This window comes from Oncorhynchus mykiss, chromosome 2 (genome assembly GCF_057628025.1).
Source record: "Oncorhynchus mykiss isolate SJ-2025 chromosome 2, ASM5762802v1, whole genome shotgun sequence".
Lineage (NCBI taxonomy): Eukaryota > Metazoa > Chordata > Actinopteri > Salmoniformes > Salmonidae > Oncorhynchus > Oncorhynchus mykiss.
Genome location: NC_143023.1, coordinates 28200001 through 28227229, shown reverse-complemented (window position 1 = coordinate 28227229; position 27229 = coordinate 28200001). Strand labels below are relative to the sequence as shown.

Genomic DNA, 27229 nt, shown 5'->3' with positions numbered 1-27229 from the left:
GGCTCCCTAGTGAGCAGCGATCTAAGGCAGTGCATCTCAGTTATAGAGGCGTCACTACAGACCCTGGTTCGATTCCAGGCTGTATCACAACTGGGTCTCCCAATCTCAACCATGATTCGAAGACCCAGCTTCGTTCGAGTTTGGCCGGGGTAGGCTGTCATTGTAAATAAGAATTTGTTCCTAACTGACTTGCCTAGCTAAATAAAGGTTCAATAAAATAAATATCCCTGTATTATAAATTCCAAAGTCAGTTTGAGACATGTTTCCTGCACACAAATCACATCAGGCTTAGCTGGCATATCCTTCCCATTAGCCAACAGGTTTCGAGCGTTTAATTGTAGCATTAACACCATAACTAAGATACAATAATACATGACTCCAGCCTTGGCTGATTGAGGTAATCTCAAACCTCTTCCCATGTCAGCGCTGTCATACTCAGATGTCTCCCTTCCACTTCCACTATTAGTGGAATCCTCTCTGCTTTAGACACTACTTTAGCAGTGCTATTGATAGCTCCTGTTTTGAACGTCACCAGCTTTCTCTTATCTATTTATACCACATCTCCACCCACCTGCCCCGTAGTCCCCGATCTAGATCCTCCTACTCATCTTTCCCTTGAACCTGTATTCCCTGGACCTGGACCAACATCACTGCCTCAGCATATGACACCCTTTGCGCCACTCTCACTTGTTGCACCTCCACTGCCTGTTTCATTGCCTCACACCCACCATATGCCACACTATGAGCACCCTCACAGCTGCAGCACATTGATTATACACTTCCCATACTCATGCTCCCCTCCACACCTGGCACAACTCTTTTTCTCTTTACATGCTGTGGCCACATGCTCAAACCTCTGTCAGTTACAGTGCCTTGCGAAAGTATTCGGCCCCCTTGAACTTTGCGACCTTTTGCCACATTTCAGGCTTCAAACATAAAGATATAAAACTGTATTTTTTTGTGAAGAATCAACAACAAGTGGGACACAATCATGAAGTGGAACGACATTTATTGGATATTTCAAACTTTTTTAACAAATCAAAAAATTGAAAAATTGGGCGTGCAAAATTAGGCTAGTTAGGGACCATCAATGATTTACAAAAGGGAAAAAGGACTATATTTTCCCAAGGCACACATTTTAGTTGTCTCATTAACTGCTCTCAATATGTGTATATGAGTTTACAATTTATAGTTGGGTTTAGTTTCTTAAGTCATTGAAATTTGGAGCTGTTTAAAAAATATATATTGTCCCATGTACATTGTGTAATTGCATTGATTTTCCCTAACTATACCTAATGGGTATTACAATTGAGTCACATGCAGCTGCACTCCGAATTGATGATTACTTGAGTGCTGCCAACTGTGGCAGGATTGAAATAAACCCAACCCAAGGAAAATTATGCTACCCTTCATTCTTTGAAATAAAATATTCTCGTAAATCTCAGTTTTGGACAAGACTGACTTTATGACCAGAATGATCTTACTATTTACACTTTGTAATCAATTTGGACACTAAAATACATGTTTTTGACTAATATCGATGCCACATAGGCTCACCCTAGTAAAACTGTGTAAAACTGCTTCTAAATAGTTAAACTGCTCTTAGTTTAGTTTATAATGAACTAAGAGTAGTTAGTATCATGTCCAGCAGAAAGCAGGAATCTCAGACCATAAAAGGGCATGTGTCTCATAGAGATGATGTCATCAGAACATGGGTAGAGAGAGAGAGAGAGAGAGAGAGAGAGAGAGAGAGAGAGAGAGAGAGAGAGAGAGAGAGAGAGAGAGAGAGAGAGAGAGAGAGAGAGAGAGAGAGAGAGAGAGAGAGAGAGAGAGAGAGAGAGAGAGAGAGAGAGAGAGAGAGAATATTATGTGTGTGGCCAAGGAAAAGGCAGGGTGTGTTAGTGTGAGAGAGGACAGAAGCAAAAGATTTGAGAAAGACTAGTTTACTAGAGGGAGAAGTGTGAGCAAGAGGACAAGAGGTTACAAAGAAAAATAGGAATACAGAAAGGGAGAGAGGGACAGAAACTAAGTCATAGCAGCTGCTTCAGACCATCAGAGGACTGAGCCAAAGGGAACAGGAGAGAGTTTCTGCGCCATGGGCAAATCAGGTAAGAATACATGAGATTTAATTGTGTGTGTGTGTGTGTGTGTGTGTGTGTGTGTGTGTGTAATTAATTTGTGCCAATGGGCTGTTATCATGCAACAGGAAAAAGGGGTGGATTTTAAAAAGCTGTACATCTTTATTTGACATGGTCTTGTAATGCCTATGCGCTAGGTCAGTTTCTTCTCGTCTGTGGTAAAGACGAAACCACTGTTGAGAGTATCAGAAATAGCTGTGCTAGTGGGGGAATTCCCTATTTGCAAGCTGTGTCTGGTTATGTGAGTGTGTGTGTGTTTTGATATCGATTGACAGAACATTTTAGGGGACAGTTTCCAGAACAACATTATCCTCCATTGAAAGTGGTATTTAGTTTAGGAATAAGCTAAATCTGGGTCAAGGATCCAGCCCCAAGGACTGCAACCACTGATCCTTCACAAGACCGTAACAGAATGTGTATTTCGCTACACCTGCAATAACATCTGCTAAATATGTGTATTTAGCTAATAAAATTGTGTGTGTGTGTGAATCGCCTCATTGTGTGAATGCCAGAGAGAATGGAGATGCGCGAGTAGGGCTGTGATTGGCACCAGGCTGGGGAGAGGGGGAGAGGGAGGATGTGTCCCCCATTCATTCATACCCTGATTTTGTCTGTCTAGACTCAGTCAAGCCTGGGAACAGCCATATGTATGGGGCTTATTGGAGATTTACCACTGCCTAAGTTACTGTCTGATTATCTGATTATCCGTTTTATTGAGTTGTATTAATGATTTGAAAGTTTGATTGTATATTACAGTGAAAACAAGGGAAACAATAGATGTCAGTTTTTTCATGGCATCTTGTTTTATGTGATTCTCTCAGCTTCTAAGCAGTTTTCGGGGGAGGTGTTGCGGAGTCATAACGAGTATCGTAGGAAGCACCAGGCGCCCCCTCTGAAGCTGAGCAGCAAGCTGAGTAGAGATGCCACTAGGTGGGTCACACACACATTGGGCCCACCCCACACACACTTAACTATATCCTCCACCCATCACCACCTTTATAAGAAACATGGCCAACTACACCCAAACCCTTCCTTCCTTCCTTCCTTCCACTTCACCTAACCCCACCCAAATATCAGCTGTCTTTATCTAACTATTACCACAACTCTCTCCACCCTGTAGGTATGCTGAGTCTCTGGCCAGCACACGGATCCTGAAGCACAGTGTTGAGTCCAGTAAGGGGAGCTGTGGCGAGAACCTGGCCTGGGCCTCCTATGACCAACCAGGTACACACACTCTAACCCGATGACTCCTAATGCTATGACCAGACATTTACATAGCCTGCATATGTTTAGTTATGTAAATGGGGACAGATACATTATTCACTGTGTACGGTACAGATAGTAACATTAAAGAGAGCGATCCAGAGTCACTGTAGGGTTAGGGTTTAGTTAGGTCTAAACTATAGACTATCCGGTTCAGTGGCGGCCCAGGCAGGAACAACTGGGGACCGTTTCCCTGCTCTGTGTTCGGAGTGTGTTTCAGCAACAAGACCATGACCCTTAGCACAACTATGTCTGTGCACTGACCTGACAGTCGGCTGTGATTCATAAACAGTCTCCTACTGATACATACTATCACTGGGTCATGCTCAGTTCATCTCTCTCTGGACTTCTCCTCTGAAACTGGGGTTCTCAAACCTCTCCGTGTTCTTCTGACCCACCTAAATCTTTGGCAGCTTTTAGAGGGTTAGCACTGTTGCCTTGGAAAGCAGCCATCTTGGATAATATTTCCTTGCCACTGTCATCTCTGTGGGTTTTGGCCCAAGTTGCTGTTAAACAATAGTGACAAAGGCAACAAACATGTATAATGTTATGCGATAACCTGTAACCTTTGTCTTCTCTGTGTATAGGGAAGGATGTGGCCGATCGCTGGTATGACGAGGTAAAACAATACAACTTCAACCGCCCCGGCTTCTCCTCTGGCACAGGTGAGACGCGCGCGCGCGCACACACACATACACACACACACTCTGACTCGGTGTAGTGCTGCATGCCACAGTGTTGTGTTCACCCAGGCTGGGTTCAGGGTTGGACTGTGTGTCCTCTGTTCTCTGTTCTATAAACGCGACGTTGCCGTTCTGTGACTGTGTAGATCTGGGACTCAGCTCACAAACATGCATGGAACACTGCTGCCTGTGGGGAAATCACAGGTCTTTATAGCATTCCCAGTCTTTTCTGTCCTTCCTGTTCTCTTCCTGAAGCCTCCTGCTCAGTGTGACCGACCCTGCAGCGTCAGGATCACTCCTATCAACTCATGTGCTGCTGACAGATAAAGGAGGAGAGGAAAGACAGAGGGGGAGAGATGGGAGTGTGCAATAGAGGGGAAAGAGTATATATGGGGGGACGATAGAGGGGGGGGTGAATATAGGGATCTGCAGCTGTAAATATTTAGAGGAGCAGTGCTGCAGAGGGCTTCCTTCAGTGAAGGTGTTTAGCTTGTCTCTCTTTTCTCTCTCTAACCAGGTCATTTCACAGCAATGGTGTGGAAGGGCAGTAAGAAGCTGGGTGTGGGGAAGGCCAGTGCGCCAGATGGCTCGTCATTCGTGGTAGCCAGGTACTTTCCAGCAGGGAACATCACCAACCAGGGACACTTTGACAACAACGTCCTGCCGCCCAAGGACTGAGGAACATACTGGCCCATCACTCTCATCCCCCAGGAGCTGACCATCCAAAAGACATTTGCACTTTGACTTGACTTTATATACAGTGGCAAGAAAAAGTATGTAAACCCTTTGGAAATACCTGGATTTCTACATAAATTGGTCATCAAATTTGATCTGATCTTCATCTAAGTCACAACAACAGACAAACATAGTGTGGTAAACTAATAACACACAAAGTATTGTATTTTTCTTGTCTATATTGAATACATCATTTAAACATTCACAGTGTATGTTGAAAAAAGTATGTGAACCTCTAGGCTAATGTCTTCTCCAAAAGCTAATTGGAGTCAGCTAACCTGGAGTCCAATCTATGAGACGAGATTGGAGATGTTGGTTAGAGCTGCCTTGCCCTATTAAAAACACACACAAATTCGAGTTTGCTTCTCACAAGAAGCATTGCCTGATGTGAACCATGCCTCGAACAGAAGAAATTAAGAATAGTTGACTTGCATAAAGCTGTAAAGGGTTACAAAAGTATCTCTAAAATCCTCGATGTTCATCAGTCCACAGTAAGACAAATTGTCTATAAATGGAGAAAGTTCAGCACTGTTGCTACTCTCCCTGGGAGTGGTCGTCCTGCAAAGATGACTGCAAGAGCACAGCGCAGAATGCTCAACGAGGTTAAGAAGAATCCTAGTCAGCTAAAGACATATATAAATCTCTGTAACATAACAACATCTCTGTTACCGAGTCTACGATAGTAAAACACTAAACAAGAATGGTGTTAATTGGAGAACACCACAGAAGAAGCCACTGCTGTCCAGAAAAACATTGCTGCACATCTGAAGTTTGCAAAAGAGCACCTGGATGTTCCAAAATTTTCTGTGGACAGATGAAACTACAGTTGAGTTGTTTGGAAGGAGGACACAACACTATGTGTGGAGAAAAAAAGGCACAGTACACCAATATCAAAACCTCATCCCAACTGTAAAGTATGGTGGAGGGAGCATCATGGTTTGGGATTGCTTTGCTGCCTCAGGGCCTGGACAGCTTGCTATCACCGACGTAAAAATGAAGTCCTAAGTTTATCAAGACATTTTGCAGGAGAATGTTAGGCTTTCTGTCCGCCAATTGAAGCTCAACAGAAGTTGGGTGATGCAACAGGACAACGACCCAAAACACAGATGTAAATCAACAACAGAATGGATTCAACAGAAGAAAATACGCCTTCTGGAGTGGCCCAGTCAGAGTCCAGACCTCAACCCGATTGAGATGCTGTGGCATGACCTCAAGAGCAGTTCACACCAGACATCCCAAGAATATTGTTGAAGTGAAGAAGTGAAGAAGTTTTGTAAAAGGAACGGTCCAAATTTCCTCCTGACCGTTGTGCAGGTAGGAACCGCAACTACAGAAAACGTTTGGTTGATGTTATTGCTGCCAAAGGAGGGTCAACCAGTTATTAAATCCAAGGGTTCTCATACTTTTTGCACCCTGCACTGTGAATGTTTACACAGTGTGTTCAATAAAGACATGTAAATGTATAATTGTCTGCGTGTTATTAGTTTAAGCAGACTTTGTCTATTGTTGTGACCTAGATGAAGATCAGATCAAATTGTATGACCAATTTATGCAGAAATCCAGGTATTTCAAAAGGGTTCACATACTTTTTCTTGCCACTGTGTGTGTGTGTGTGTGTGTGTGTGTGTGTGTGTGTGTATGTATGACAAAACCACTGTGACTAACAAATGCATAAATTGTATATTATTATGGACACCATTGACCAAACCCAGACCATGGCAGCTGTGCCTTCTGGAGGTGTACCGGTCACTGCGTTTCGACCTACTCATTCCATCGTTAGTGGGGATAGAGATTCACCTGTGAGGTTGCTACAGTAATCTACTCACTTAGACATTTCATGAATGCCTTTGGTGGCTGGATTGTATTTGTAAGGAAACAGTTGAGTTGATAGAGCGTATACAAACAATTAGATTCTAATGCTGTAGGATACATAGTAAAATAATTTATGTTGAATATATATATATATATATATATATATATATATATATATATATATATTGCACAGTACCAGTCAAAAGTTGACACACCTACTCATTCAAGGGTTTTTATTTATTTTTACTATTTTCTACATTGTAGAATATAGACATCATAACTATGAAATAACACATATCATGTAGTAACCAAGAAAGTAATAATTAAACAAATCAAAATATATTTTAGATTCTTCAAAGTAGCCACCCTTTGCCTTGATGACACCTTTGCACTCTTGGCATTCTCTCAACCAGCTTCACCTGGAATACTTTTCCAACCGTCTTGAAGGAGTTTCCACATATGCTGATCACTTGTTGGCTACTTTTCCTTCACTCTGCGGTTCAACTCATCCCAAACCATCTCAATTGGGTTGAGGTTGGGTGATTGTGGAGGCCAGGTCATCTGACATGGCACTCATCACTCTCCTTCTTGGTCAAATAGCCCTTACACAGCCCGGAGGTGTGGTGAGTTATTGTCCTGTGTGGGAAAAATTATAGTCCCACAAAGCGCAAACCAGATGGGATGGTGTATCACTGCAGAATGCTGTGGTAGCTATGCTGGTTAAGTGTGCCTTGAATTCTAAATAAAGCAAAGCACCATCACACCACCTCCTTCATGATTCACGGTGTGAACCATACATGCAGAGATCATCCGTTCACCTACTCTGTGTCTCAGAAAGACACGACAGTTGGAACCAAAAATCTCAACTTTGGACTCATCAGACCAAAGGACAGATTTCCACCAGTCTCATGTCCATTGCTAGTGTTTCTTGGCCCAACCAAGTCTCTTCTTCTTATTGGTGCCCTTTAGTAGTGGTTTCTTTTCAGCAATTCAACCATGAAGTACTGATTCACACAGTCTCCTCCGAACAGTTGATGTTGAGTTATGTCTGTTACTTGAACTCTGTGAAGCATTTATTTGGGCTGTGATTTCTGAGGCTGATAACTCTAATGAACTTATCCTCTGCAGCAGAGGTAACTCTGGGTATTCCCTTTCCTGTGGCGGTCCTCATGAGAACCAGTTTCATCATAGCACTTGATGGTTTTTGCGACTGCACTTGAAGAAAATTTCTTGAAATGTTCCTGATTGACGGACCTTCATGTCTTAAAGTAATGATGGACTGTTGTTTCTCTTTGCTTATTTGAGCTGTTCTTGCCATAATATGGACTTGGTCTTTTACCAAATAGAGCTATCTTCTGTATACCACCCCTAGCTTATCATAATACAACTGAATGGCTCAAATGCATTTAGGAGGAAAGAAATTCCACAAATTAACTTTTAATAAGGCACACCTGTTAATTGAAATGCATTCCAGGTGACTACCTCATGAAGCTGTTTGAGAGAATGCCAAGAGTGTGCAAAGCTGTAATCAAGGCAAATATTATCTCAAATGTAAACTATATTTAGATTTGTATAACACGTTTTTGGTTACTACATGATTCCATATGTGTTATTTCATAGTTTTGATGTCTTCGCTATTATTCTACAATGTATAAAATAGTACAAATAAAGAAAAGCACTGGAATGAGTAGGTGTCCAAACTTTTGAATGGTACTGTGTTTATATATACACTAAAGGTTCAAAAGTTTGGGGTCACTTAGAAATGTCCTTGTTTTTGAAAGAAACGCAAAAGTTCTGTCCATTTAAAATAACAAAATGTATCAGAAATACAGTGTAGACATAGTTAATGTTGTAAATGCCTACTGTAGCTAGAAACGGCTGATTTTTAATGGAATATCTACATAGACGAACAGAGGCCCATTAGCAGCAACCATGACTCCTGTGTTCCAATGGCAAATTGTGCAGAACAGTGCAAACTGGCTCTAACCAGAATAGAAAGAGGAGTGGGATGCCTCGGTGCACAACTGAGCAAGAGGACAAGTACATTACTGTGCCTAGTTTGAGAAACAGACGGCTCACAAGTCCTCAACTGGCAGCTTCATTAAATAGTACCCGTGAAGGGAGTAGTACATAGCGATGTACGAGATCTTCAGCTTCTTGGCAATTTCTCACATGGAATAGCCTTCATTTCTCAGAACAAGAATAGACTGACGAGTTTCAGAAGAAAATGATTTGTTTCTGGCCATTTTGAGCCAGTAATCGAACCCACAAATGCTGATGCTCCAGATACTCAACTAGTCTAAAGACCAGTTTTATTGCTTCTTTAATCAGAACAACAGTTTTCAGCTGTGCTAACATAATTTCAAAATGTTATTCTAATGATCAATTAGCCTTTTAAAATGATAAACTTGGATTAGCTAACACAATGTGCCATTGGAACACAGGAGTGATGATTGCTGATAATGGGCCTCTGTACGCCTATGTAAATATTCCATAAAAAATCAGCTGTTTCCACCTACAATAGTAATTTACAACTTTAACAATGTCTACACTGTATTGCTGATCAGTTTTATGTTATTTTAATGGACAAAAAATGTGCTTTTCTTTCAAAAACAAGGACATTTCTAAGTGACCCCGAACGGTAGTATATATACGTACGGTATATATAATGTTTAACTCATTGTGGGCATGTTTTTGTGAGTTTGATTTAAATTGACCTGTTTTATGAACTGAACACTTGTTTGACTGTATGTTTTGTATTCTGTTTGTATTTTAAGTTTGATATTTTAACCAGTTTTATGTAATAAATGCGACTGCTTGTAAAATGCCCCATTTTCACTATACAGTTGAAGTCAGAAGTTTACATACACCTTAGCCAAATACATTTATATTTAGTTTTTCACAATTCCTGACATTTAATCCTAGTAAAAAGTCCCTGTCTTAGGTCAGTTAGGATCACCACTTTATTTTAAGAATGTGAAATGTCAGAATAACAGTAGAGAGAATTATTTATTTCAGCATTTATTTCTTTCATCACATTCCCAGTGGTTCAGAAGTTTACATACACTCAGTTAGTATTTGGTAACGTTGCCTTTAAATTGTTTAACTTGGGTCAAATGTTTCAGGTAGCCTTCCACAAGCTTCCCACAATAAGTTGGGTGAATTTTGGCCCATTCCTCCTGACAGAAATTGTGTAACTGAATCAGGTTTGTGGGCCTCCTTGCTCGCATATGCTTTTTCAGTTCTGCCCACAAATGTTCTATATGATTGAGGTCAGGGCTTTGTGGTGGCCACTGCAATACCTTGCCTTTGTTGTCCTTAAGCCATTTTGCCACAACTTTGGAAGTATGCTTGTGGTCATTGTCCATTTGGAAGACCCATTTGCGACAACATGATCCTGCCTCTCCCGTGCTTCACAGTAGGGATGGTGATCTTCGGCTTGCAAGCATCCCCTTTTTCCTCCAAACATAACAATGGTCATTTTGGAGCAGTGGCTTCTTCCTTGCTTGAGCGGCCTTTCAGGTTATGTCGATTATAGGACTCGTTTTACTGTGGATATAGATACATTTGTACCTGTTCCTCCAGCATCTTTACAAGGTCATTTGCTGTTGTTCTGGGATTGATTTGCACTTTTCACACCAAAGTAAGCTCATCCCTATGAGACAGAATGCGTCTCCTTTTTGAGCGGTATGACGGCTGTGTGGTCCCATGGTGTTTATACTTGCGTACTATTGTTTGTACAGATGAACATGGCACCTTCAGGCCTTTGGAAATTGCTCCCAAGGATGAACCAGGTCTTGGCTGATTTCATTTGATTTTCCCAGGATGTCAAGCAAAGAAGTGCTTTGAGAGTTTGAAGATAGGCCTTGAAATACATCCACAGGTACACCTCCAATTCACTCAAATGATGTAAATTAGCCTATCAGAAGCTTCTAAAGCCATGACATTTTCGGGAATTTTCCAAGCTGTTTAAAGGCACAGTCAACTTAGTAGATGTAAACTTCTGACCCACTGGAATTGTGACACAGTTAACTATAAGTGAAATAATCTGAAAAATGACTTGTGTCATGCACAACGTAGATGTCCTTCCAACTTGCCAAAACTGTAGTTTGTTGACAAGAAATTTATGGAGTGGCTCTAAAGCGAGTTTTGTCGACTCCAAACTAAGTGTGACTTCAGACTTCAACTGTATACACTGGACATGACGTGAAGTATTAGGGTGGTTAACAGTATCGCCCACTAGTGTAGTTATAACAGACTGTTTATTAGCAGGTAAGGAGAATGCAACATAGCAGCGATACAGATGTGACTGTGGCATTTATGCTTGGTGGGGGTCCTCTCACATTGTCAGTTCCTGTGGGAGAGAAGAAAGAGGGAGACAATTACTTTGAGTTGGATGCATATATTGTTAAGCTTTTTTTTTCAAAAACCTGTTGAAAAAGCACAGTTGCAATCATCAGCAGGTCATAACAACAACTGTAGGCCCAAAGTGGACATAGTGTGTTACAACAGATTCCTTCCTTCATCACTCCCTCCTCACCATGATAGCGTTAACGATGTCATTGGTGTTGTGTCTGAGGGCGTGGGCAGCTTTAGAACGGGACACATTAGCCTGGGCCATCACCAGCTCTATATCCCTCTGCTCCAAACCTCCCTCGTCCACCTGACAGACAGAGGTCAATGTCAAAGTCAGTTGCACTACTTCTGAACATGAAAAAAACAATGCTACAGTTCTTATTAGCCATCAGGCTAACAACAGTAGAGCAGTGGTGTAAAGTACTTAAGTAGCAATACTTGAAAATACTACTTAAGTAGTTTTGGGGGTATCCGTACTTGACTTTACCTCTTTATATTTTTGACAACTTTTACTTCACCACATTCCTAAAGAAAAGTATGTACTTTTTACTCCATACATTTTCCATGAGACCCAAAATACTTGTTGCATTTTGAATGCTTAGCAGGACAGGAAAATGGTCTAATTCACATACTTATCAAAAAAAACATCCCGGTCATCCCTACTGCCTCTGATCCGGGGGACTCACTAAACACATGCTTTGTTTGTAAATTATATCTGAGTGTTGATGCCCCTGTCTATCCGTAAGTTAAACAAAACAAGAAAATGGTGCCGTCTAGTTTGCTTAATATAAGTAATTTGAAATTATTTTTACTTAAATATATTTTAGCAATTACATTTACTTTAGTATATTTAAAACCAAATACTTTTACTAAAGCAGAATATTCCTGTGTGACTTTCACTTTTTCTTGAGTCTTTTCCTATTAAGGTCTCTTTACTTGTACTCAAGTATGACAGTTGGGTACTTTTTACACCACTACAGTAGAAATGACTGACATTTCACAACACTAGACAGAATTGTTTCATATTAAGATCTAAAAGAACTACTGTACATGAAAGAGTAAGAATAGTGTAAAGATTGGTGTTTTTCCTTGACATAATTAGTGAGCATGCGTGTCCGTACCTCCTCCTCCTCGCTCTCTTCCTTGATGGTGAGGCTGGGTGGTGCAGGTGGCGCCAGGGGGGAGGGCTCCACCGGGACCTTAAACTTCTCTGCCGCTGCCTTGTGCACCTGTTGAGACAGGTCCTCTATCTAGGGAGGAAATAGGAAGAGAGAGAGAGGTCACCTTGGCCTCTGAACAAAATGTAGATGAGAGAAAAGAGAGAGAGAGGGGGATATAAAAAGAGAGTGGGTAGAGAGAGCAAGAGAGAGAGAGTGCGAGAGAGACCTTGGCCTCACCTTGGCCTCTCCAAAGACGATGTAGATGTCTGACGCGGGGCTCTTGAAGACGTCAGGTCTGCTGATGACAAACAAGATGCTCTTCGACTTCCTTATAGTGATCCTGGTCACACCGTGGACCGGCCGCAAGCCCAGCTTACCCATGGCCTATACACACACACACACACTGGTTACACCATGATGCGGCCAAACACACAGAATACACACACATTTGCTCTGTGTTTGATTAGCTGAATCTGCCACATGGAGCAGCTCTGTGTTCACATCTTGCCTTGCGGGCCTTCTTCTCACTGCGGCTCTGCTTAGGTCTGTTTATCCCCTCATCAGCAGGAGAGATGGGCTGAGAGAGAGAAGGGAGGACAACACAAGCAATTCAACACATCAAACCTGAGAACATTCTACAGTAGTTTACCCATATCCAGACTGATAATATGGAACATATCTCTGAAGCTGCGAAGCATTCAGAAAATACAAGCCCCACAACACGCATCCTTCTTACCACTCTACCTAAAGGTAATGACATCAATATGTTATTACATAACACACAGTGAACGCAAGGTTTCCACCCTTGGAGGTGAGGGGACTTCTAGAGTGTTCTCTGCCCACACACGGTAGACTCACCTGGGGTTCTGAGGATCTCAGTGGCACCCCCTCTGGTTCTTCCAACTCTGGCACTGATCCGTCACTCTCCGACTCATTGCAGGAGCCCACTGTGGAACACACGCACTGTTACTCTCAGAGGACGGCATCACATCCTCATTGCTATGGTAACTAATGCCTGAGATGTAGATGATGAGGACATGGTGTAGCTCGTTAGGCCTCTGGTAATGGGACAGCATCATAAAGCTCTACGGCTAACCTAATCACCGATCGCAGAGAAGAAATAGATCACCTCATTAAATAGCAGCGACATTTCATCTCTATGCTATGGAACATGCACGTTATAACGTACAATTACATTCTGTACTACTGTTTCAACGCATGTAGCATTGTTCATTATGCTGCAGTGCTACCAACACATACAGTACACATAAATCCCCATCCATGATTCTATGTATGTATCATCAACCAGGAGGTCAGTTTTAGCCAGATTGACTCAGAGGTTTCAGATTGACTGACGGTTGCCCTGAAATAACCTCTATTGAAAGATGTGCACCCTGAAATAACCTCAATTGAAAGACGTGCGCCCTGAAATAACCTCTATTGAAAGATGTGCACCCTGAAATAACCTCAATTGAAAGACGTGCGCCCTGAAATAACCTCTATTGAAAGATGTGCAATAACAGTATTCCTCCTGGATAAAATGATCCTCTCTCTGAGTATTTCTCCTCCATTATTCAGCAGCTGCAGCAGTGTTCTGTGGTCGACGGGGTATTATTGAGAAGCCTTCCTAGAATCTAAAGTATGTCCTTCATCAGGACCATAGCAGGGCCACTAGACATACTCAGAGACATCTGTGTGTGAGGAAGGTCATATGTGGAGTCACTTCTCAGAATCACTTTCTCAAGGAGACAGAGAGAAACAGACAGACATAGAGAGCGATTTGGATTTGGAGAGCACGTACAGTTGTATTTGAAGGACAGGTCCAGCTCCTGTGAATCCTTGTGGCTGATTGGACAGTCTGTCTGTCTCTCAGTTGTTTGGCAGGAGGAGTGAAGCAGTATCTCTCGCTGATTGGAGGAGCCAGACTCTTTATGAGAAGGGTTTCCCACAGTCCCCCTTGGCTGAGTCATGTGATGTCGTAGAGGAACAGCAGTGGCATCGTCATCACTGTCTGTATCCATCCCATCTGCAACAAAATCCAAGTTCACATAGGTTGGACTGATTCGTGATTCACAATTACCAAAAAGGGAAAATTAAATCACCCCACACCCCTGGGGTGTAACTCACCTCTGTCCTGTGGGCTTTGTGACTGACCTGTCTTGACCTGTCTGTTGGGCTTGGTGAGGAGGTTTGGTTGGGGCTGGACCTGCCTGCGGATGCCGAGGACAGGCATTGTGGTTGGAGCCTCCAGCCGTGGCAGAGACTCCTGGGTGGGCTGGGTAAAGCTGGGGGTTGAGGCCAGGGCTGACGTGGATGGAGATGGAAATGAGGAGGGGGTAGGGGACATAGGGACACTTTCGGTGGGTATAGGGGGGTGCTTAGGAAGGGCGTTAGGGGTAGTAGAAAGGGTTGCAGAGGCTGCCTGAACATTGATTGATTGAGGCTGGGTGTCTAGGAGTGGGGTGACGAGAGGCTGGGACTCCTGTATGGGAGTGGGGAGGTCCTCATCTGGCGGCATCACGAAGGAGCTGGGAGGAGGAGAGGAGGAGAGAGTAGAGGGGGAGAGAGGAGGAGGAGAGGAGGAGGGAAGAGGTGGGGGAGATGAGGAAAGAGGAGAGAATGAGAGGTGAGGAGGAGAGGAGGAGGGAAGAGGTGGAGGAGAAGAGGACCTATTCTGTTCTGTAGGGGAGGCATGGCCACTCCCCACATTGTTATCGTTGATATCCTTCCTGCTTTCTGTCTGGCAGCCAGGCAGCGGCCTGTTATCAAGCATTATCTGGTGCACTTCCGTGTTCACTTCCTGGTTGACTAGGAGAGTGGGAGCTATAGGGCAGAGGTTGGTAGGACTAGGGGGAGTCGGGGCAACGGAGACGTTTCTGTTTTCCCCTCTCCTCCCGGACTCTGCTTCAGGTTTGCCCTTCACAGGTGTCCTCTGTCTGGTATATGCAACAGATTTTTGTCCCCTCGTGTTCGTATTCTTTTGTTTCCCTGGTGGGGAGGTGTCTGCTAGGGTCTTGGTAGCGAGAGAGGGTTTCTGTGGTTGATCAGTAGACCCAGGGCCTGATGTAGATTGTCTGAGCAGCTGACTGGGTCTGTCTCTGCTCTGCTTTCTCTGCTTCCCTCTCCTCTCTGGCTGAGGAGGAGTGATGGCTTTCTCTGTGCTCAGCTCTCCCTCAGGTGTCTGACGCTGTGCAGGTTCTGGAATGCTCTCTGTTGGAGAGAATCTCTCCTCTGCTCTCTCCTTCACCTCACTTTCCCCTGAAATATAAACACTGCTCTCCTGCCCTTCTAAGGCCACGCTCATCTTTAGTTGGTCAATGTGCCTATCAGTCGCCTGACCGCCACCACCCTCTCTTTGGCTCATCGTCTGTGGCTCTGTCTCCTCTGGCTGAGGCTGGGAACAGAGCTTTTTCACACTTTCTACCGTGTCTTTGCCCACTGATAGGGATAGGGAAGATTCTTGGACAACTTGGACCTTCTCCACTGTGTCTTTGCTCACTGATGGGGAGGTTTCTTGGGAAACTTGTACCTTCTCTACTGTATCTTTGCCCACTGATAGGGAAGATTCTTTGGAGACTTGGACCTTCTCTACTGTGTCTTTACTCACTGATGGGGAGGTTTCTTGGAAAACTTGTACCTTCTCTACTGTATCTTTGCCCATTGATAGGGAAGATTCTTTGGAGACTTGGACCTTCTCTACTGTGTCTTTACTCACTGATGGGGAAGTTTCTTGGGAAACTTGTACCTTCTCTACTGTGTCTTTGCCCACTGATAGGGAAGATTCTTTGGAGACTTGGACCTTCTCTACTGTGTCTTTACTCACTGATGGGGAAGTTTCTTGGGAAACTTGGACCTCTTCTATTGTGTCTTTGCCCCCTAATAGGGCTGATTCTTGGAATACTTGTACCTTCTCTACTGTGTCTTTGCCCACTGATAGGGAAGATTCTTTGGAGACTTGGACCTTCTCTACTGTGTCTTTACTCACTGATGGGGAAGTTTCTTGGGAAACTTGGACCTTCTCTACTGTGTCTTTGCCAACTGATAGGGCCGATTCTTGGGATACTTGGCCCTTCTCTACTGTGTCTTTGCTCACTGATGGGGAAGTTTCTTGGGAAATGTCGACCTTCTCTATTGTGTCTTTGCCCACTGATGGGGAAGTTTCTTGGGAGACTTGGACATTTTCTACTATGTTTTTGCTCACTGATGGAGAACATTCTTGGGAAAATTGTACTTTCTCTACTATCTCTTCGCTCATTGATGGGGAAATTTCTTGGGAAACTTCAACCTTCTCTACCGTGTCTTTGCCTACTGATAGGGATGGTTCTTGGAATACTTGGACCTTCTCTACTGTGTCTTTGCTCACTGATGGGGAAGTTTCTTGGGAAACTTGGACCTTCTCTACTATGTCTTTGCCCACGGATGGGGATGTTTCTTGGGAAACTTGGACCTTCTCTACTGTGTCTTTGCTCACTGACGGGGAAGTTTTTTGGGAAACTTGGACTTTCTCTACTGTGTTTTTACCCACTGATAGGGACGATTCTTGGAATACTTGAACCTTCTCTACTGTGTCTTTGCTCACAGATGGGGATGTTTCTTGGGAAACTTGGACCTTCTCTACAGTGTTTTTGCCCACCCATAGGGAAGTTTCTTGGGAGACTTGGACATTCTCTACTATGTTTTTGCTCACTGATGGGGAACATTCTTGGGAAAATTGTACTTTCTCAACTGTGTCTTTGCTCATTGATGGGTAAATTTCTTGGGAAACTTGAAACTTCTTTTCTGTGTCTTTACTCATTGATGGGGAAGTTTCGTGAAAAACGTGGACCTTCTCTACTGTGTCTTTGCCCAATGATAGGAAGAATTCTTGGGAAACGTGGACATTCTTTACCGTGTCTTTGCCCACTGATGGGGGAAATACTTGGGAAACTTGGACCATCTCTACTGTGTCTTTGCCCACTGATAGGGACAATTCTTGGGAGACTTGGACCTTCTCTACTGTGACTTTGCTCACTGATGGGGAAGTTTCTTGGGAAACTTTGACCTTCTCTACTGTGTCTTTGCCCACTGAGAGAGAAGTTTCTTGGGAGACTTGGACATTCTCTACTGTGTCTTTCCTCATTGATGGGGAAGTTTCTTGGGGCAGTCTGCCTGACTTGGAGTTGCTTGGTCTGATTTTATGACTGAAGGATCCAAATGCCCCACCCAGCAGAGATATAGCAAGGTCTGCCTGTTTGACTGCTGGGTTAATATCTGTGTTACTGTTGGGTCTGGAAATGGCTGCCTCTACTGAACCAGAGCTCTGGTCTGAAACGGTCTGTGGTTTACCCCCTGGTGGTGAGACACGCCCAGGGCTTTCCATGGATGAGGAAGCCTGTCTTATGTCTGATTGGTGTGTTGAGCTGTCCGTTGATGTTGTTGGCCTATCGGAGGCTGCAGCAGCCTGTGGTCTCACTTCTGTGAGTGGTATGTTTGAGAGGGACGCCCTCAGACTCACACTCTGGCTCTGGTGTCTCACCTCCTCTGACAGGGCATTCAGAGTCACACAGGTTGGCATTCCAGAGGATAGGAACACTGAGTCATTGTTGTTGTTTTCCTGCTCCTTGTTTTCTGGGCGACTCTGCAGGTTGCTGATATCATCCTCTGGGAATTGGGAGCTTCCGTCCTCTCCTCCCCCTGCCTCTGATATCTCCTCGATGGACCTCCAGCTGGACAGGTTGGACTCTGGCACTCCCTCTCCCACAAGCTCAACATCTGCCATCTTGTCTGGCCGACCACACAGGCTGTTGTTGTCTTCTTCGTCCCCCATTATATCATCCACCTCATCCTCGTCTGTGCCGACATTGGGCAGCCCGGAGAGTGTCTGTCCAATCGTCTGTCCAATTGTCTGTCCAACAGCATGCCCCTCCACCTCACACAGTAACAGGCTCTGTGCCTCCAACCCACAGCCCTGCCCCAGAGAGAGAGATTGGGCCTCCCCTGCCCCCCAGCCCCCAACCCCCCTCCTCCCTCCGGCGTCTGTCTCTGAGTTCTCCCTCTTGGGAGAGACAGCCAGAGGTGTGTGAGGGGAGCCCAGGGCCACAGGGCCCCCGTCCTCAGTGCTCAGGGTGTTCTCCCTCAGGTTCTCCTGGGCGGGGTCACATGGGCAGATGTCAGGGGTCAGGGACAGGTTGTCAGCCAGGTCAGGTGAGCTCTCAGGGCAGGAGGAGACAGGGATGTTGCTGGGGTTAGGCTCTTTCGGGTACGAGAGCAGAGGGACCCCCTTGTTCAGGTCATTGGTGGCAGTGGTCCCTTCAAGGACCTGATGGGAGTCCACACCTTCAGCGCTGCTGTTCTCATTCTTCTGGTCCAGTTCCAGCACTGACACCAGAAGCGGTTTGGACCGGATTGAAGCCGCTGCCACCCCAAACACACGTGGGAGTGGCTTACGGGGCTCAGAGGTCTTCTGTTTAGGCCGGGGTGTGTCTGACTTAGAGGGGTGTGGCTTAATGAGTAGTTTGAATGAGTCTCTGTCTGTCTGCTCTGTGTGATCCTCGTCTGAAGTCTCTGTACTCTGTTCATCCTTCTCTCTCTCCGCAGCCCTCTGTTTGTCCTTTCCTCTCTCCCCACTGCTCTGTTTGTCCTTTCTTCTCTCCCCACCGCTCTGTTTGTCCTTCCCTCTCTCCCCACCGCTCTGTTTGTCCTTCCCTCTCTCCCCACTGCTCTGTTTGTCCTTTCCTCTCTCCCCACTGCTCTGTTTGTCCTTTCCTCTCTCCCCACCGCTCTGTTTGTCCTTTCCTCTCTCCCCACCGCTCTGTTTGTCCTTTCCTCTCTCCCCACTGCTCTGTTTGTCTTTCTCTCTCTTTTCACCGCTCCTTTTGTCCTCCTCTCTCACCGTACCAGCCTGTACTTCCTCTGCAGCTGCTTTGGCTTGCCCTGCTTCTGTTGCCAGGGTGACAGGATTGCTGTGGGACGCTGTCTCCTCGATTGTAGCAGCAGGGTTAGTGTTAGGAGTAACAGTAGGGTTTGGGGTAGAGCATGTACCTGGGGTAGTTTTGGGGGTTGAGGCTGTAGCAGGGTTGGTGTTAGTGGTACAGGCCGTAGGAGATTTAGCGTTAGGGGTAAGAGCACTGTTAGTGTTAGGGGTAGAGACCGTAGCAGGGTTCATTTCAAGTGTACAAACAGTAGCAGGGTTAGTTTTGGGGGTGGAGGCAGTAGCAGAGTTATTTTGTGGGGTTGAGGCTGTAGCAGGGTTAGTCTTAGTGGTACAGACAGTAGCAGATTTAGCATTAGGGGCAGGAGCAAAGTTAGTGTTGGGGTTAGAGAGAGATGCAGGCTTGGTTTTAGGGGTTGACACGGTAGCAGGGGTAGTCTTTGGGGTAATCGAGGCAGGGTAAGGGGTTGTAGAAGGTTTAGGGGTAAGGGTAGAGACAGAAGGGCTCTCCTGAGAAGGAGAGGGGACAGGAGGGTCAGAGAACTCTGAGGAGGTCTCCATTTCACTCCCACTGCCGCTGTTCGAGGACTTGGGGTGGGCTGATTCCGCAAGTTGGGCAGGTGCAAGTGCAGGTTGTGGTTGTGGTGGTTCAGGCCGGGGCTCTTTGTCTCCTGGGGGATTGATTAGGCTAGGGCTGCTCTGGGACTGAGACAGTTCAGTGCTGTGGGCCTCTGGTCTAGTTTCAGGCTGAGGTTTGGCTTGGTGTGGTTCTGTGGGTGGTCCTGTGGGTGGTTCAGCATGTCTCTCTGTGCTGTACAGCCGCTCATCCTCTTCACCATTATAAGAGGCGGAGTCTAGTGAGTCGTCAGTGTCATCATGGAAACAGAAGGACTCATCCAGACCTTCGTTGATGGAAGTCTCCGACAGTGAATGAAGGAAGGAGGCCGAGTTGTCCTCTTCAGCTGGGTCATTTACAGCCTTACCCTCACCCTCATCCTCCTCTTCCTCAACATCCTCACCCTCCTCTTCATCAACCTCTTCCTCTATCGCTATTTCTACCTTAGCCTCCTCTATCTCTACCTTAGCCTCCACTTCTTCTTCTTCATCATCATCTTCATCATCATCCTCCACGTCCCCCTCCTCCTCTCCGGCCGCGTATGCATCCACATCGTTCCCTTCGTTCCTGTCATTTCCCTCTCCTCCCTCATTCCCCTCCTCTGTGGGGAAGAGAGTGATCTCCATGGAGTCTGCCTGAAAGAGGAGACTGGTGTGGAGGGGAAAGTTAAGCAGAGAGGCTGGGATCATCCTCTCCTCCTCCTCCTCCTCCTCCATCTCTCCATCATCACTGTAGGAGCCTGGAAACAGAAGGAAGGTACCCATCTCTCCGTATGGACTGGAGTTATCCCCGTCTGACACATCTGGAGAGCAGGTGTCCAGGGGAAGTTTGGGGGAGGCAGGGTTGACACTGGAGGTGTGATGGGTTAGGTTCCCCATGTCTGGGGCGAAGGGGAAGGACATGGAGGTCAACCGTGGGGAGCCTGTTCCATCCTCTGGGTTGGTAATGGGAGGGTAAAGTTCCTCAGCCACACAGGCCTGCAGCTCCAGCTCCAGGCCTCTTTGCAGCAGGGGACTAGAGTACTGCTGTCCCCCAGCTAGAGCATCCTCTGCTGGGCAGAGCGAGCCCTCCGACTCCCCTCCCTCTTCCTGGGAGTCAGTGCTTCTGCCGCTGCTGCTCCTCAATGGGGAAGTGTCCTCTGTCACCCAGCGGGGGCGACAGCTACCTCTTGAGACTGTCGCTTCCTCACTCCCCCCCCCACTCACCTCCCCTCTCAGCACCTCCTCCTCCTCCAGGATCACAGTCTCTGCTAGACCCTTATAAAGGCAGAATCGCCACTCTGCTGCTCCTCCTCCCTTCTCCTCTGCCCTCTCCCCTACAGCTCCCCTCTCCTCTCCCACCTCATCTCCGATTTCAGACAGCGAGCTGACAAAGCATGCAGGTGCCTCCTGCACCTCCTCTGCCAGGAGCAGATTGGGGGAGGTGCAGGGGGAGGTGGAAGAGGTCCAGCTGCCCCCCTCCGCCGTGACGTAGGAGCCAGAGGGGGAGGTGAGGGGGGAGCACAGGTCCTCGCTGTCCGAGGGGGTGTTTTGTGAGAGGGGAGAGGCTGGGGAGCCGGGGTAAGAGCGATGTTTGAGGTATGAGGGGTGAGGAGCCATCTTGATGGGGGTGGAGGGGGCGGTGTAGTACAGGTCAGGATCCAGGGATGAGGGAACGCCCACTCTCAGAGGGTCCACGGCATAGACCGGCTCAGAGAAGGACAGGATAGCAGGGGGATAGGCTGGCTCGGACAGGGAGGGCATGGCATACATGGAACATACAAAAGACATTTCACCATAGGGAGACAGCCCTGCCTCCAAAGGGCTTGAGCTGCCCGTCAAACTAACATCCACTGTGACTGGCTCTGAGGAGGGAGGGGAGGCAGGGATGAGGGGGGTTAGGAGAGGGGTGAGGAGAGGGCTAATGGGCAGGACAGGGATTCTCTCCTGCTCTTGCTCCATCTTTGGGGTCAGAGGTGAATTGTCTTTCTCCTGCCCTGTGTCCAGTTGGGCCTTTTCCCCAGCCTCTGCCTGTGCTTCTGAGGGAGGGTTAGGGACCTCCAAGACTGGGCCTCCGGGCAGGGGTATCGCCTGGCTGCTCTGCCTGCAAGGGCACTTCCCTGTCAGGGTCTTCTTGGTCTTGAGCAGGGCCTCCTGGCCCATCACCACCCGTGTGTCCATGTTCTCTGGCTCCTTGTAGTCGCTCTCCACCTCTGAGCCCATCAGGACCTGGAGAACATATTGAGAACATTGGATGAACATAGGAAAAACATAAAGAGAAGAGGAGAACATTGGTAAACATACACACACACACACCTTGATTCTCTCCATCTTCACGGGTCCGCTGCGACGTCCACAGGGTCCGTGACCTCCAAACGTCCCGCTAAGCCGGATCGTGTTACTGTGGCGACGGTCGGAACCTTCAGGCTGGGGTCGCGGGGTCGCGGACGAGCTGGGCGTGGCCCGGACCAGCCGCGGCCCAAAAGGAGAGGTGCATGATGGGAGCAGCTTCTGAGGGGTGCTGGGGGAGGGACTAGAGCCGCTGTCACTAGGGGTGGAGCCACTGTCACTAGGAGTGGAGTCAGTGGAGGCATGTCTGGTCATGTCTGAAAGAGGAGCGAAGAGAAGAAACTGTTTCTGTAATGTAATGTTATGTCCATGAGGTCAGAATCACTAGCTGCTTTATGACGTGGCAACAGTAACTGTAATGGAGAAAAGGAAACTGGAATTTCAGTTTACCTCCTGAATGTATTAAAAATAATTTTAAAAAAATACATCTGTAATGGATGCTGTAGCCTCTTTGCCTTTGTTGAATAGAAACAGCCCTTTCAGCTCTCTCCTTGAAGCTTGTTTTCCCTTCATTACCGTTACACACACAGCCATACCTAGAGGATCTAGAATGTCCCCTAAATGTCAGAGATAACATTTGACTGAAAAGACCACACTCACAGCAGGGTACACATCAAGTGGCATCAACATATCAATATATAAGGCACCCTACTGTCATTACTTGCAGTCCATCAACTAGGGCTGGGTGAATGGGGCACATTTACTGGCAGTGAGTTCTGAATGAATTAAATGTGTGCTCTCTCTCCATTTACAGGGCTCACTGCCCAGGATAGTTCATTACTCAGGCTCTTTCCCTTCCACAGTAGTGACCCCTGACCCCCAAGGGAATGGAATACACCCTGAGTTTGCTGAAGTCTGCATATCTGGCTGTCGTACCTGCTGCTAGAGCAATAGAGCCCGCACTGTGCATGTTGGTGTTTTTCCCCTCTCCTCTGCCCCTCCTCACATCTTTCCTCTCCCCTCTCTTATCCTATCAGCAAAGTCAGACTGACAGCTCTGTAGCCACAGGGCAAAGTCAGCAGAACAGACACACACATACACACATAGATTAAAATAAGAAGAGCTCATAGATTCAAATATACAGTATATACAGTGCCTTCAGAAAGTATTCATACCTCTTGACTTATTCCATATTTTGTTGCATTACAGCCTGAATTCAAAACGGATTAAATATAATATCTATTTGTATCTCACCAATCTACACACAATACCCCATAATGACTAAATGAAAACATGTTTTTAGAAATGTTTTTAATTGTGCATGTTATTTTGGCATTAATACGTGTCACATATCAGTTTGCAAACAATGTAAAAAATAATATATATCATGGAGTTAATACAGCCGCATACAAACATGGTCTCTTTTTTGTTTTCTTGAGTAAGGCAGCTCCAAAATGCAAGTGTTTCAGCCTACAGTAGCTCAGTGCTTTCTGTGGTGGTGGGCAAGCCAGCAGAAAATATGCAGCATTGCGCCGTGATTGGCTCAGAGTTCGGTCACTCATGGGGACTTTATGTCACTGCCAAGTGTAAGAGGAGACCTTGAAAATACTAGCCCTTTGGGTGTTACATTAGAAGTCGCCATCCAAAAAGGCTTAAGGTCATTGGCCACAGATAAAATGACATCAAATCACATTATACAGTATATCACAAAAGTGAGTAAACCCCTCACATTTTTGTAAATATTTGAGTATATATTTTCATGTGACAACACCGAAGAAATGACACTTTGCTACAATGTAAAGTAGTGAGTGTACAGCTTGTATAACAGTGTAAATTTGCTGTCCCCTCAAAATAACTCAACACACAGCCATTAATGTATAAACCGCTGGCAACAAAAGTGAGTACACCCCTAAGTGAAAATGTCCAAATTGGGCCCAATTAGCCATTTTCCCTCCCAGGTGTCATGTGACTCGTTAGTGTTACAAGGTCTCAGGTGTGAATGGGGAGCAGCTGTGTTAAATTTGGTGTCATCGCTCTCAAACTCCCTCATACTGACTAGTCACTGGAAGTTCAACATGGCACCTCATGGCAAAGAACTCTCTGAGGATCTGAAAAAAAGAATTGTTGCTCTACATAAAGATGGCCTGGGCTATAAGAAGATTGCCAAGACCCTGAAACTGAGCTGTAGCACGGTGGCCAAGACCATACAGTGGTTTAACTGGACAGGTTCCACTCAGAACAGGCCTCGCCATGGTCGACCAAAGAAGTTGAGTGCACGTGCTCAGCTTCATATCCAGAGGGTGTCTTTGGGAAATAGACGTATGAGTGCTGCCAGCATTGCTGCAGAGGTTGAAGGGGTGGGAGTCAGCCTGTCAGTGCTCAGACCATACGCCATACACTGCATCAAATTGGTCTGCATGGCTGTCGTCCCAGAAGGAAGCCTCTTCTAAAGATGATGCACAAGAAATCCCGCAAACAGTTTGCGGAAGACAAGCAGACTAAGGACATGGATTACTGGAACCATGTCCTGTGGTCTGATGAGACCAAGATAAACTTATTTGGTTCAGATGGTGTCAAGCGTGTGTGGCGTCAACCAGGTGAGTACAAAGACAAGTGTGTCTTGCCTACAGTCAAGCATTGTGGTGGGAGTGTCATGGTCTGGGGCTGCATGAGTGCTGCCGGCACTGGGGAGCTACAGTTCATTGAGGGAACCATGAATGCCAACATGTACTGTGACATACTGAAGCAGAGCATGATCCCCTCCCTTCGGAGACTGGGCCGCAGGGCAGTATTCCAACTTGATAATGACCCCAAACACACCTCCAAGACGACCACTGCCTTGCTAAAGAAGCTGAGTGTAAAGGTGATGGACTGGCCAAGCATGTCTCCAGACCTAAACCCTATTGAGCTTCTGTGGGGCATCCTCAAACGGAAGGTGGAGGAGTGCAAGTTCTCTAACATTCACCAGCTCCGTGATGTCGTCATGAAGGAGTGGAAGAGGACTCCAGTGGCAACCTGTGAAGCTCTGGTGAACTCCATACCCAAGAGGGTTAAGGCAGTGCTGAATGATGGTGGCCACACAAAATATTGACACTTTGGGCCCAATTTGGACATTTTCACTTAGGGGTGTACTCACTTTTGTTGCCAGCGGTTTAGACATTAATGGCTGTATGTTGAGTTATTTTGAGGGGACAGCAAATGTACACTGTTATACAAGCTGTACACTCACTACTTTACATTGTAGCAAAGTGTCATTTCTTCAGTGTTGTCACATGAAAAGATATACTCAAATATTTACAAAAATGTGAGGGGTGTACTCACTTTTGTGATATACTGTATGTACAGTAGCTTTGATTGGATTGATCATGTCAACGTCATACTTTCACAATCTTAGCTAGCAGTCATTATGAATCAAGTCAACAATCCACTGGTAAATCCTTTTTAATCCTTGTCATATGAAGATAAATAATGAAGAGAAATTATAGATAAAATGTATTGGTGCTCATCGGCCACATAAACATTGTACAAAACAAATTGGAAATCGCAAATTCAATGAGTGGTTTGGAAGGAATCAGTGACAGTGGCTGTGTGGTCCCACATCTGGGATTAAGGGGCTCTTTTCCAAATTTAAAATGATAAACATTCAACATTGGCCATGCTGTCAATGAAGCATGATTTGTGCTGCGCTCAAAACAACTATTAACTTGGAACTACGAAGTCTTGAACTCACTGAAGTGAAGTCAAGTTAACTGGGATGTCGGCAATAAATGAGTTCCGACTGGGAAAATACATTTTGAACGGTCATCCAACTCAGAATTATAAATCGGCCTCCGATGAAAGCACCATCCAGAGAATGCCAGACTTTGATGACAAAACTTGCCCACGAAGGACAACCATGCCACCTTCCTGTTTAAGTGAGCATAGTGAGTCCAAAAATGTATTGTATGCTGCTGCATGCATGATGCAATATGCTAGGGAGATATGTATACTGTAGCTGAGTGTAGTAAAATGTTCGTAGCCCGTGTGCTTCAACCTAATAATTTGGTCTATTTACCCTTCTTAATTTAGCCCACTGTTCTACGGTAGCCTATAACCTGTTTCAGAAAAATATAATCATTGAATATTGTAAGAGCTTTCATTGTTTGCTTATATGACCCTTTGTTAATCCTACGGTTCTGACTTAGTGTACAGGGAGAACACTGTAAGAATGGCCCATGTTCTGAATTCTGTTGCTGTACATTTCAAAAGTGCTAAACAAATAGTTATATTGACTAACGTTACATCCGTCCTAGCTCGCTCATTAATGTCTTAATCAAAATGACAGATTGCCTCTTATCCGCTTGTCGTCCCCAAATTGTGGTTGTAAATGAAGTTGAATAAACTGTTTCGCTGCCAGACAAGGCTCCGCTGATAGCCAGTTGTATCAGTGGTAAGATGTTGGGACTGCTGTTGGGACAGCTTTATGTAGGCCCTAACAGTTTGTGGGCACCGTTTGTCACCGTTATAGTGCAATTAATGTATTGTTTAGTATTGTGTAGTGGCATTGCTTGCATGCATCCCACTTTCTTTTTTTTTTGACCCACCAAGATTTACATGCTAATTTCACCTCTGAATATACATACATTTTCCACACCCCTGAGTCAATACATATTAGAATCACCATTGGCAGTGATTACAGCTTTGAGTCTTTCTAGGTAGGTCTCTAAGAGCTTTGCAGACCTGGATCCCTGAGGGATTTCCTTCTTCTCCAGCAACACCTGTATCGTTGTAGTGACTGGGTGTATTGATACACCATCCAAAGTGTAATTAATAACTTCACCATGCTCAAAGGGATATTCAATTGTCTGCTTTTTTTACCCATCTACAAATTATTTGTGAGGCATTGGAAAACCTCCCTGGTCTTTGTGGTTGAATCTGTGTTTGAAATTAACTGCTCGACTGAGAGACCTTACAGATAATTGTATGTGTGGGGTACAGAGATTAGGTAGTCATTCAAAAATCACAAAGTGAGTCCATGCAACTTATTATGTGACTTGTTAAGCAAATGTTTTGTCCTGAACTTATTTAGGCATGCTATAACAAATGGGTTGAATACTTTACATTTTTTATTCATTTGTAAACATTTCTAAAAACATAATCCACTTTGACATTATGAGGTATCGTGTGTAGGCCAGTAACACAAAATCTCAATATAATCCATTTTAAATTCAGGCTGTAACCCAACAAAATGTCAAAAAAGTCACAGGGTGTGACAGAGAAAGGCCAAGCAAGAAAGTGAGAAAAGTAGAA

At 45.4% G+C, this 27229-nt stretch overlaps 2 protein-coding genes across 3 annotated transcripts in view; one reads left to right on the top strand and one right to left on the bottom strand.

Moving 5' to 3' along the window:
* The first annotated feature begins 1730 nt into the window (after positions 1-1730).
* On the top strand, positions 1731-9456 carry LOC110486042 (Golgi-associated plant pathogenesis-related protein 1). Its single transcript, XM_021557357.3, has 5 exons — positions 1731-2108; positions 2960-3068; positions 3259-3362; positions 3989-4066; positions 4602-9456. Exons 1-5 carry the CDS (start codon positions 2096-2098, stop codon positions 4760-4762), a joined length of 465 nt encoding a protein of 154 aa, XP_021413032.1. The 5' UTR covers positions 1731-2095; the 3' UTR covers positions 4763-9456.
* A 1420-nt stretch (positions 9457-10876) lies between these two features.
* Positions 10877-27229, bottom strand: part of LOC110486020 (uncharacterized) — a 21096-nt gene continuing 4743 nt past the window's right edge. Inside the window, exons 2-11 of one of the 2 annotated variants that reach the window (XM_090195369.1) lie at positions 21968-22257; positions 16055-21880; positions 14275-16000; positions 13949-14173; positions 13006-13094; positions 12656-12724; positions 12385-12531; positions 12109-12237; positions 11172-11294; positions 10877-10985 (exon numbers count right to left, since the gene is read on the bottom strand). In XM_090195369.1, the coding sequence (XP_090051495.1) occupies positions 10971-10985; positions 11172-11294; positions 12109-12237; positions 12385-12531; positions 12656-12724; positions 13006-13094; positions 13949-14173; positions 14275-16000; positions 16055-21880; positions 21968-22257 (8639 nt within the window). In that variant the 3' untranslated portion in view covers positions 10877-10970. Of the gene's footprint in view, positions 10986-11171; positions 11295-12108; positions 12238-12384; positions 12532-12655; positions 12725-13005; positions 13095-13948; positions 14174-14274; positions 21881-21967; positions 22258-27229 lie in introns of both variants that reach the window. The other variant, XM_036944511.2, reaches the window with a different exon arrangement.